The sequence below is a fragment of the Montipora foliosa genome, chromosome 13, assembly GCF_036669935.1.
Source record: "Montipora foliosa isolate CH-2021 chromosome 13, ASM3666993v2, whole genome shotgun sequence".
Lineage (NCBI taxonomy): Eukaryota > Metazoa > Cnidaria > Anthozoa > Scleractinia > Acroporidae > Montipora > Montipora foliosa.
Window position 1 is genome coordinate 9,583,890 of NC_090881.1, and position 12,500 is coordinate 9,596,389.

Genomic DNA, 12,500 nt, shown 5'->3' on the forward strand with positions numbered 1-12,500 from the left:
GGTGAAAATTGTCCTGCTGTACTTCTGGGACAAAAACTTCTAAAACGAGGAATTCTCGCGAATACATGAAAGGAGATGGTGACTGCTAACGAATAATGAGCTTGTTAGGAACATTTTTCTTAAGGGCTCTTTCCTTCTGGCAGAACTGGCCAGTTTGCAAAGAAAATGTAACAATTTGAAGGAATACTTGCATGATAATCTCTCGCATTCTTCTGGAGGAGTATATATCATCCTCAAAGTGTGTTAATTTGAAGGAATTGTGGAGTTCGTCCATCCAAATACCTGGTCTGGTTGGTCAGTTCATTCAAATGAAAAGCGTCAGTGACGAGAGTGAACAAAATGAATTCCGAATACATTATAATAATTATTGGCAGTTTGGGCCCACATCCTGTTTGCCTCATGGGAACTGGACTATCAAACAAGACTTAGATGACAATCATTCTGCATTTTGCCCAGATTAAAATGGTGGCATACCCAAGATTAGAGATTTTAACAGAGCCCCATACCTTAATGAAGGATGCATTTATTGGTAAAAACCCAGGGCATACTAGCTTGGAAAATGTGAATATTTGTTGTCGCGTAATTTCATATTGAGAAAGCTTTACCATTATTATACGAACTGTTGGTCTGAATACTCTCAGTTTTCACTTTTCCACACACTTTTCAACACACTTTTCCACTTATTTATTCTCCGAAATGGTCCCAAATACATGTACATCGTGCTGTTTTTACAACCTTATGATTGAATTTTCACTTTTTCATTGGCTTTGAAAGACAGGAAAAGTGTTCACACTTTGATTCATAACTGAGCAATGAAGGGGAATGGGTTCCATACCTGCTTGACGTCACAAATTAATTTGCGTCGCTGTTTTCAAAGAACTATCTCAATGCGAAGCAATCTATGACGTCAGCCTAGTATCGAGCCCATTCCCCTTCATTGCTCGGTTATTGTTCAAAGTATGACCACTTTTCTCGTCTTTCAAAGCCAATATACGTAAGTGGAATTTCAATTAAAAGCTTCTGAAAACAACACAATGTATTTGGGAGGATTTCAGAGAATGAGTAAAGTGGAAAAGTGTGTTGAGGTGATAGGCACTTTAAAGCTTTGATAAAAGTGACCTGTACATGTGTGTTTTCTTTAATAATGTTTTTGATTTAAAAAGTGACATTGCCAACGTAACATGTAGCGTTCGTGCAAAATCTACCATGCAAATTTTGAGTTCTGTGAAGGGACAAATTATGACCTGTTGTTACTGTGTTGCCTTTATGAATATTTACATGTTTATTATTTTGTTATTTATTTGATATTTTTCTGACTTTTTAGGTTTTTCTTGACTTTGTTCTTATTCAAACAATCGACGCCATGAACAAAGACGAGCACTTCATCGATAACAAAAAACTTTGGGAAGTGAAGATAGTATTTAACGGACAGAAAAAGGTGCGTCTCTTGCCACACTCATTCGTTTACCGGAGTGTCAAACTGCCGAGTGTGAATCTGCTAGTCCAAATCCCCGCCGGCCCAAAACTTAGGGTCCTAAGTTAACTGTGCTGACAGCACTATCGATAGGTTTTTTCTTTTCCTTTGCCGAGATTCTCTGTAAGGACTACAAACCTAGTCTCACAACCCTTCCTTATAAGCCTTGTGGAACGTAGAAAGAGCCACACGTTATTTACAAAAAGTAGGGAACGGAGCTCACTGTGTTCTGGTTATAAGCCTTGAGGAACGTAGAAAGAGCCACACCTTATTTACAAAAAGTAGGGAACGGAGCTCGCTGTGTTCTGGTTAGATCTACAGGGTCACATCTATTGTCACTTGCTGTTGTGCTGATCCTACCTACACAGCTAGTAAACTATAAACTATAAAACAGAGACCACAAACCTTTCAAGTGTTGTCCTTCATTTGGTGTTTCGAAACGAAGGCGTTTCAATGCATGAAATTTGATCCAGCATTCAATTATTGTTTCCTCCCTTGATGACATTTTAAAGGATCAGCTTTTCGAAATAAGTGGATCGCATTTTTGTAAACATATGTTTGGACCCGAAAGTTGTCTCCACGGTTAGGAAACGAGACCATAAGTTCTCAAAAATAGTTTTCTTGTAGAAGATATATGCTAATACCTTTACTGAAACGTTTTCCTGTCGAAAATTTTTGATTTTCTGCATAAGTAATTATGAGGTCGTAAGTTCGACTCCTTCAAAGAAGCACGCGGATTTTCCCGAGTATCCCCTAGTGATCATCGAAAAACTACATCTCTCCACTTTTTAACATCTAACAGCTCCTTCATTACAATAGCGAAATTGCTCATTTCGACGATTTGATTCGTAGCAGTATAGCGGGCCACTGTCACGTAGCAAAGGAGCACTCATATTTTAGCTGATTTTCCCCGAGTCAACGAAGGAAAAACACATCTCTTCACCTCATGCGATGAAATACCGCCCATCTTTCATAAAGGCTGAAGTGTCGATTAAGTGAAAAGGTGAATTATGTATTTACAACAACAGCTTTAAATGAGCGTTATTTATTTTTAAAACTTGCGGTTTTTATAACTGTTTGTTCTCTCTATTAGTAGAACTACTTTTGTGACATTTCTTACCTTTTTTGGACAGAAGTGATTTTAAAGAACTTAAAAACAAAGCATGTTTTTGTTTCTATTTTCACAGTCCAAAGAAACAGTTCAACTTGATATTCTGGTAGAAAACATGGGACGAGTTAATTTTGGGTTGGACATCAACAAACAGCGTAAAGGTGAACTCTTTCATTCTTTTCAGGGAAAATTCCGGAATATGACTGCTCAGAATATTGGATTCTTTTGGCACTAATTCTGTTTTCTGCAGGAAATAAGTAGGATTTTGTATTTTTTGGGGGGCTTCTTTTATCAAGTGTAAGTCAGACACGTTCCAACGATTGGTTGCAAAGACATATCTAGGCTCTTCCTAGCACTGGTTCCTTGATGTGTTAGAAGGGGAAATTTGTTACAGTTATTCTGTTTAAATCTTGTTCCTTATTCCTTAAAGTCATTCCTTTTATCGGAATTGGACGGATAGCCCTGAAAGAAAGCTCTTAAAGTTATTAGAGCTTTGAGTGACTGCATGTGGCTTTTTTTTCCTGTCCTTCCCCTTTGTTCAGTTCAGCTTGTGTTCTCGATTGATTTAAACCTTTGTGCGAGGTGTTTGCAATTCAGTCGTTTAAAACAAAACTGACTCAAATGAATTATTTTTTGGTTAATGATATCTGAAAATCAAATGAGCCAATGATCACCAGCTCACCAACCGCATTAAGGTTACGGAACCGGTTCGCGGGTGTGTTGCGGAAAATCATCCTCACAGGCGCGTAATTTTACAAACGTGCCTAAACCTATACATCATTTTGAAGCTTACAGAACCAAGAATGACGTGGAAATGTTTTTAACTGGTGAAAGTGAATATAAAATGTACTGCGATCAGTAAATGCAAAATGAAGCAAACATCTGCTAAGTGTTATGCAGTCATTGTTTACTTCTTAAGGCCAAAATTCGACGCCAGTTTGCCGCATTTACAATCGTTTCATTTTGCATTTACTGATCGCAGTACATATTATATTCAATTTCACAAGTTAAAAACATTTCCATGTCATTCTTGGTTCTGTAAGCTGTAAAATGATGTATAGCTTTAGGCACTTTTGTAAAATTACGTGCCCGCAATGCACCTACGAACCTGTTCCGTAACCTTAATTTCGGTCAACCTCTAAGCCACACTCTAGCTACAAAAAACAATACTCCCCTTGCATTCGGGATGTTTCTTTACTCTCTCCTTTCTATTAGGCGTTGACACGAGGCTGTCATAGAACAAATCGTGAGGCTTTCCTCCTTGTGTGCCCTATCCATCGCCCAGCAAGTCTAAATCTTCATTGCAACTCACCACGAATCTCATCATTTTTCATGTGTTCGGCCACTGCCATGACTGATGGAAAATGGGGATGAACCTCATGCAAAATTTTCTCTGTTTGCGCCACTGTAGAGAGTTCAACTTTCTGACCCGTACAGTGGGAGTTTCCACTGAGTCAGAAAAAAGCACTGTCATAATCTTCTTTGATCAACCGTGATGTAGGGCACGATTCTTATAAACCCATCACTATCTGTACTACTGGAACCCAATCAGTCTGAAGTGTTATCCGACCTTGCCGAAACCAGCCAAAAAGGGGTTTGGCAGGCGAGAGAAGCTCTATCCTACCCTTGTCCGCCTTACCTCTTTGGCCAAGCTTGGGCAAAAGGTGGATGACATTTTTTAGTACATGTAAAAACCATTTTACTATTGTAAAGCCATTTCAATGGCTGCAGAGGTCCATCACATCGGTTACAGAATTGAATTGCAAGTAAACCTGTGATCCTCACAGTTATGAATGGAATTTTAGCAATTGCGTAGAGAAGGCTGAAAATTTCAGGACTTCAGCGGACTTTGAAACCGTGACCTCGCGATACCGGTGCGACGCTCTAACCAAGTGAGATATGAAGCCACTGATGTTGGCAGCTGGTCATTCGTGGCTTCATATGTCCCCGTGACGAATGAATCTAGGATGAAGTGATATAAGAAGTGAATCATATATTAAACTTTGGATGTGAAATCAAGTGAAAAGCTATGATCCTCGCAGTTATGGACGCAGCTTTAGCAATTTCGATATATTAAATTCAACTTAAAACAATGAACGTGATTTCGAGGCTCTGGGGAATAAGAATGAGGATTTATGTGTTTATTCCCCAGAGCCTCGAGAAGATGTCTTTCGCTTAGGACTGAATTTTGATATATCGAACTTTGGCTATTTCGAACAAATATGTTTGGAAATATTATTTCCTTCAGTTTAAATTTATTCTGTAGCAAGAGTGGAAGCTCCCTTTAAGGCAGCAGTCCATTCCAGAGATCGTGATCGCTTACGTGTATCCATGGAACACTATTTTTGTGAAAAGTAGTTATTTACCTTTGTTTAAGCCCCCAAAAGCCAACTCTTATTTGGCTTCTCCTTTTTCGATTGACATCTGGGGAACTCTTATGCTCATAGACTTTTATTTAATACCCTTCAGTTTGCACCCAACCAGCCCTAACAGAGTCCCTCCCTTATGATTTTAGGCTCTACTCTTGGTGGAGCTGATGTTAGATGTTCAGGATTTAATTTACAAACCTTCTACAAGAGCCCTTCGCGAGCTCTACCCGAGCAGCACTGAGTGGTATTTTGGGGATTGTAGTCGAAGAATTTAGTAAATCTTTTTTCTTTTATATTTCTCAGGAATTCTTGGGGGTGTTGAAATCGATGGGAAAAAACATACGAAGTGGAATATATACCCAATGGAATTCAAACCAAACTTTTTTGATACGTACGTTTATAGACATTTCGTGTTGTTGTAAAGTCGTAAGTCAAGTAAAGTAAGTGTCATTATTTACCCTTGGATTTTTAGAGTAGCTAGTAGGTAATATCTCCGAGCATTGAGCAGAACAACTTTAATAATCCCAACTGGCCGGAGGCAAACCAGTTTGCTATTTACAAGTGCAGCCAGGAAATTGAACCAGGGACTACAAGGAACAAATTCAACGAGTGGTCAGATGGTGTCTTGAACCCAGGATCTCCGGATCTCAAGGCAAGCGCCCTAACCACTGTGCTGCGCTGTCTCCTCGCCGCACTGTCGATTCACTGTCTTTCATATGCGATTGGCAAGAAAGATCACTTGGTGAACGGTAATAGCAAGTAAAGGAGGAAGTTGAGCAGCTTAGAAAAATCCTGTAAAATATTCAGCCTTGAACGATATGAAACGAGATTTGTACCCATGGCTGTGAAAGTACCGATGAAATTAGCCACAGCTGTGTTGAGGAAACTCAATACAGGAAGGCGGAGATCACGTTGGGGTCACGCGGGGATCACGCGTGGATCACGTGGGGATCAGGTGGTGATCACTTGGATTGATATTTAGCATGAAGGGAGGGGGTTTGAGTTCAAGAAAACCAAATAGAAATCCATTGAAAGGTCAGAGCTAGATTCAAAACGGTTCCGAGAATCTTCATGCATAGAAATCTCACGCCTAATCATTTGGGCACTTCGTTTTCCAAGGAGGAGATAGGAATCTTGCATGCATTTAATTAATTTCAGGCTAAGAAAGCAAGCAGAATGGAAAAAAACAGCCAAAGAAAGTTTGCCATCTGTTCCCGCGCTTTATAAAGGAACCTTTGATATAAATGGTAAGCCTCAAGACACGTTTCTTCACATGAAAGACTGGACCAAAGGCGTGGTCTTTATCAATGGACATAACTTGGGAAGGTACTGGAAAATAGGGCCTCAGGAGACAATGTATCTTCCGTCACCTTGGTTACGTGAAGGAACTAATGAGGTAAGCTTTTCTATGTGTGCACAGGCACAGGTTTCCAGAGAAAGTAACCATTGGTAGATTATAACATAACAAAAGTAAAGCGCATGCTATGATTGGTTAATTAACCGTTTACTATTTGCTCATGAGTGAATGGTTATGACGAAAACACTCATGCGTGTGCTGAGAAAACGGCAATAATGACCTACCAGGGTACCACCAAAAATGCTGAAATTTCTTCGCAGCTTTATGAAAAAAGACCTAGAAATGTCATGTTTTAACCCTTTAGCGGGTATTTTTATCGACCCACTTGCACAGTCATTTGCAAGCCTAAGTGATAGTGAGTGAGAGGCATTCAAAGAACTCAAAGGATGTCACAAAATGTCACAAGATGTTTTGGTTATGTTATAAAACAAGTAGTAAACAGTTCAGCATGTGCTATGGAGTTATAGTTGCTGTGGTGAGGTTTTCTGAGCACTTAAGAAGCCAGAGTCCACTCTTCTTTCGTTCTCCTTAAGCAAGGGCTACGGGTCAATAGCCCATGAGGCTATCACCCAACTAGTCGGACAGAAAAGGCATTAATAAAGTTAGCAAATGCAAGTTGAAAATATATTTATTTAGGAATAAAACGAAAGAAAGCGTCACGCTTTTGGCTACTCGAGGACTATTACTAATAGTCCTCTAGTAGTGTAGCCAATCAAAATGCAGCATTTGCATTAGTCCACTAGTTGGGTGATAATAAAACTCGATAGTACACGATAAACCGTTCAATGTGTTCAATGGGCTGCGAATGCTAAGTGTTTCGGAAACACCTAGTAGAATAGCTAGCGACGAAGAACAACAAGAACTATGCTTTTTTGATTGGTTCAAAACAAGATTATACTTTGAGAATCTTAGATCTGTACATTTCGGCAACAAAAGCACTAACAACAACAATACCATGCTGTCAAGATTACGCATTTCCATTGCGACTTCATGCCACAACTTCACCACAAATCCGGTGTACCCAACCTTCTTGCAAGGGAGGGGGGAAGGGAGGTTCCAACTCGTCCAAGATCAGTCACTTGTTGTAGTGCAATCATACAGCCGTTCAGAAAGAAAGAAACGCCTCTAATTCAAATGCAATTTTATTTTTCAGCTTTTAATCTTCGAACTTGATAAATGTGAAGCTCCAAGAGTATCGTTCGTCAGAGAAGCAAGGACCATAGGAGGAATTGATTACAGATACTAGGATGCACCCACACTACAACAAACATAATGATGATGATGATAATAACAATAATAATAATAATAATAATAATAATAATAATAATAATAATAATAATACTTATACTAATACTACTGCTACTACTACAACTACTACTACTACTACTACTACTACTACTACTAATAATAATAATAATAATAATAATAATATTAATAATAATAATAATAATAATACTAATGGCAACCTTATTGAAGTGTCAATGGATTTAGCACAAAAGCACTAATTGGGGACACCAACGAAATTAACTCAAATCAATTCAATTGAAATCAAATATTGTTTTTTGTGGAGAGGGGAAAACAGCAGTGCCTTGAGAAAAACCTCTCGGAGCAGAAAAGAGAACAAACAAACTCAACCCACATATGACGTGGAGTCTGGGAATCGAACTCGGGCCACATTGGTTGGAGGCGATTGCTCTCACCACTGCACCACCACCTTGTTTAATAATTCTTGGGTTTCACTCACGTGATCAACAGCCATGCTATTCAACGAAAACAAAAGAAAAAGTTGTATAATAAGAGTTCAATTCCCGGACGATTGGATTGGGACACCAGAATGGCCGCCGTTTCATTGTTTGGGGACACCGTTATGGCGGCCGTTACGTCATGTGAAAACCAAGAATAGGGAACTGCGGTGGTATCAATAGGACGTTTGCATGATGACGCCATTTGACTACAAGTACCCGAATTCTTCAGGTTTTGCTTGTCTCATGCTAATTAGAGCTATTGTTATTTTACCCCGCGGTGAATACAACATTTAAGTAAGAAAAGAAAAAACTAACTGAATTCTGGTAGTTGTAGTTAAATGACGTCATCGTGAAAGTTGCCTATTCAAGGCTGTGCGTGCGTTTTAACTGATTTATTCAGATCATTGGGTAGGTAAACCCTAAACGTTCAGATTACAGTATTTATTTCGCGTAAAGCGAAGAAAAATGTGTAGAACAAAATAGGTGTCATGTCATGTCATGTCATGTGTTGTATTCTTACACCATCGGTCCATTTATTGCGCTACATATGCGTTATTTATGCATACTCAAGATTACATGACACAACGACGTTTCATCCCTTTCTCCTTGAAAAGAAAATAGAATCAAACAAATAATCACTTTCAATAACTCAACTCTATTCTTAGTTAATGATAAATGTCAACCATGTTCAAAAATATTGTTCATCGCATCTCTCTCAGCAGCGATCTCTTAAAGTTCAGTCAGTTACATAATCTGAGAATCTAACCGGTGTTCTCACTTCACGTTTACTGCAACGCCTTTGTGCCGGTGCTGCAGGCTAGACCCTTGGCGGCACAATCTTGTTGTCCTGCGGCTTCCGGCAATTCAGTGGTTTCCGGTATGTCCGTTGTTTTTTCGTCTTCATCACTGGGTTGGTCTTGAGATAATGACGTGGTATTAATTTAAACTGTGACGAGTTTCTAGTCACTAACTGTTCACTGTTGGACGCTGTTACCATGCTTCCTTTCTTTTTCTGCACAATGAACGGTGTTGTGTTGTATGGTGTGCTTAGGTGGATGTGCTAACACTGCATCTCCTGGCATTATGGCACTTTCCGATGTGTCCTCTGGTCTGCATATTGTGCCCTTTTAGCTTTGGATTTTGCATCCTTGTTTACTTGTAGGCATGACTATTGATCTGATTTGGGGCAGTTTAGTCTTAAGATTTTGCTGGTTTAGAGCTTCACTGGGCGACATGTCAGTTGGTGTATGCGGAGTGGCTCTGTAGTGACCTCACCAATTTGTTCATCTCTTGTTTCTAATTTTTTTTCTCATCATGCGCACATCTGATGCACTTTTCGAGCGTCTTCATGAAGCATTCCGCTTTTCCATTAGCTCTCGGCCAACAGGAAGTTATTTTCCTGTGGTAAAAACCACAATGTTCTGCAAAAGCTTTAAATTCTGAGCCGTTAAAGGGGGGCCAATTACCGCTTTTGACAACATCTGGGCATCCTTCTCTGGAAAAGATTGCATCGAGCTTCGGGATCACCACTCTACCTGAAGTTGGTATTTCTGCTTCCGGGAACCTACTTTACTCATCAATCACTACCATTAGATATTCTCCAGAAGGTAATGGTCCGCAAAAATCCACGGCTACCTCTTTCCAGGGTGCCTTTGGGAGTCTTGTTGGCTTCGTTGGTTCAAAAGCTGTCTTCGCATGTGTCGTGGCTTGGCACGCCAGGCAACTACATACTTTGGTCTCTACCAGCTTGTCAATCCCAGAGAACCATACTTTTTCTCGAATCAGTTCCTTTTTTTTTTTTAACTATGCCTTTATATTCGATGTCTGCTAAAACAACTGCTCTTGCATGAAGTGATCTTGGAAATACGATTCTGTTTCCTCTGAGAATGATTCCGTTTTAGATCGATAGTTCTTCTTTAACGTTTCTGTACGCTTGAACTCTGTAGTCTGACCAGTCCTCCTCCTCTATGGCTTGAGCCAGGGCTTGTAAGATCATGTCTACCTTAATCTGTACTTTCACTTTGAAAGTCATTGCTTTCGGGATGGCGTTTCTGCACACGTAATTGACATAATCTTCTGCATTGAATATGTGACCACAAAAGGAAAGACGTGCATCCATTTCCTGAAGTCTAGAAAACACAGCATACCGGTTCTTGTCGTGTTCCTCCGGATTTCTCCCATACACAATAATGTCGTCTGACAGCTTCCTGCAGCTTGATTATCCGGAGAGAACTTCTTCAATAGCATTGTGTAAATTTTTGACGCGGTAGGCACTCCAAAAATAAGTCATTTGAATCTTCTAAGCACTTCGTGCTTTGTGAAGGTTGTTATGTGTTGGCTTTCAGGATCTAACTCGAACTGGTGACATCCTAACTACAGGTCGAGTTTACTCCGCCAGTTAAGATCGGCTGCGAGTTCATCAAGGGTAGGCGTGGTGTGTTTTTGTCTTTTGCCTCTCGCATGTCAACGCATGGTCTTTAAGCATTGATTCCAAATTATGTTGTTCCTTGTTCGTGATGTGGTTGTTCTTCATTTGGATAATACCCAGTTCGTTGGCTGTGTCATGACCTAACAGGTTTTCTGCATTTCCTTGGACCGCAAATACGGTGGCCGTTGTTGTTTTGGTCTGAAACCGAATTCTTGTTTTCATTAGGCCTTTGATATGTGGTGGAACCTTTGATCCATATGGGTATATCTTGCGTTTGGCACTTGCTAATGCTAAAGGCTGGTCGCGGTTTAAGAGATTGAATGTGGATTCGTAGATCATGTTAACTGTGGCTCCAGAATTTATCATCATCATGGTGACTTGGTTCTTTCTAATTTGTACGTCACAAGAGGGAAGACTTGGGCTTCTTTAGGATTTGACTGTGTGTATATGTTCTTTTCCCTTATCCCGAGTACTTGTCCACTTCGCTGTCTTACTTGATATTTTGTACACGATTGTTTCTTGGCTGATTTGTCCTGAAAACATGCGAAAAATGGCCTCTTTCCCCACAGGAATGGCAATTTCAGTCTTTTGCAGGGCATCCATTTTTGTGAGGGAAATTTTGATGAGGAAATGTATGGGGATTAGGAGTGTTGCGTGACGACAGCCGAAGCGGGTTCGATAGTATTTTCAGGCAGCAGTACATTTTGCTGGCGAAACAAGGAAAAATTGAAATTTGTGCACACTTCCTGTGCACAGTTACCGAAAACTCCATTTACCCAGTAAGTTCATTGCTTTTTTAGTGGTTATCTTATCTATCGCAGTTAGATTCTGAATGTTTCCTTTTTAAACCTTGAGACCCTGCAATATTGAGACTCCCCTTTGCTGCGTTCACGAGATGGCTCACAGGATCCTTTGATTTACAGGACTTGATCGTTGATTGATAAATTGTTGAGAGGTATGGAAGGTATCAAGCGCTTCTTGTATTTAAACTAAGCTAGTTAACTGGCAAATGGCAAAATGTTAACACGCGTATTTATCAGGTTACAGCTTTAAACTTAAGAATTAAAGCGCAAAAACTGAAATATCGAAATTAGAATTTAATTTATTTAATCGTGAGTTAAAGCATCTTAGAGTTAAGGGTGGGAAACTGAGTCCTTCCCTCAATGCTTTTGAAAGTGGTTTATGGGCAAATTAATTTAAATGTGCATGCATCCATGCATGGGGAAACGTGGCTATCGAACGACAGAAATTGTACGTGATTTTTCTTTTGTTGGGGCTAAATATTTCATAACGATTTACTAAAGAGGAGGACAAAATAGGGTTCTTTTCGTATATGTCATACAAGCTGTATAGCTAATTAACCACCTACAACTTCACGGCTGAAACGTTTGCGAGTGCTGAATGCCATATTGCATGTTTCTTTTCGGCTTCTCGCAATTGACTTGGTGAATGACCCCCAGGGTAACTAATCAAAAAGCACTCTGTACTTTGGTGTGTGGCATATGTGAAAAAGGCAACCCCAAATTTTCCAGTTGTTAAGGTATACCTGAATCCTACTTAACAAAGTTTTGTTTTTACAAAGTTTTACCGTAACCTGTTAATCAAAAAGCACTCTGTACTTTGGTGTGTGGCATATGTGAAAAAGGCAACCCCAAATTTTCCACTTGTTAAGGTATACCTGAATCCTACTTAACAAAGTTTTGTTTTTACAAAGTTTTACCGTAACCTGTTAATCAGTTTCCAGCAAGAACATATAGGGTGTTTAGGGTACGATTTTTCGCGCATACGACAAACTTATGACAGGTTTACGACATACCTTGCGATTGTTGCAGCGTTTTAAAGTAAGTGTTAAAATGCTACGACATTTTTTTCTGACGTACACGACAATCATGAACGAGTTGTAGGCCTGTCGTAAGCTTATCGCATGCGGCAAAAATCGTATCGTGTAAATCGGCCCTAAGATTGTTTTTGTTGCCATGGCAACCTATTACGTCACATTATTGGGGCATTTTCACA

General features: G+C 39.7%; 2 protein-coding genes across 2 annotated transcripts in view; one reads left to right on the top strand and one right to left on the bottom strand.

Moving 5' to 3' along the window:
* The window catches only part of LOC137982629 (beta-galactosidase-1-like protein 2), a 35,846-nt gene extending 27,330 nt beyond the window's left edge, over positions 1–8,516 (top strand). Inside the window, exons 14-18 of the mRNA XM_068829755.1 lie at positions 1,325–1,438; positions 2,662–2,746; positions 5,258–5,345; positions 6,113–6,350; positions 7,465–8,516. Coding sequence (XP_068685856.1) covers positions 1,325–1,438; positions 2,662–2,746; positions 5,258–5,345; positions 6,113–6,350; positions 7,465–7,557 — 618 coding nt within the window. The 3' untranslated portion in view covers positions 7,558–8,516. The remainder of the gene's footprint in view (positions 1–1,324; positions 1,439–2,661; positions 2,747–5,257; positions 5,346–6,112; positions 6,351–7,464) is intronic.
* Positions 8,517–9,953: 1,437 nt separating this feature from the next.
* The window catches only part of LOC137981666 (uncharacterized), a 15,094-nt gene continuing 12,547 nt past the window's right edge, over positions 9,954–12,500 (bottom strand). Inside the window, exon 4 of the mRNA XM_068828740.1 lies at positions 9,954–10,269. Coding sequence (XP_068684841.1) covers positions 9,954–10,269 — 316 coding nt within the window. The remainder of the gene's footprint in view (positions 10,270–12,500) is intronic.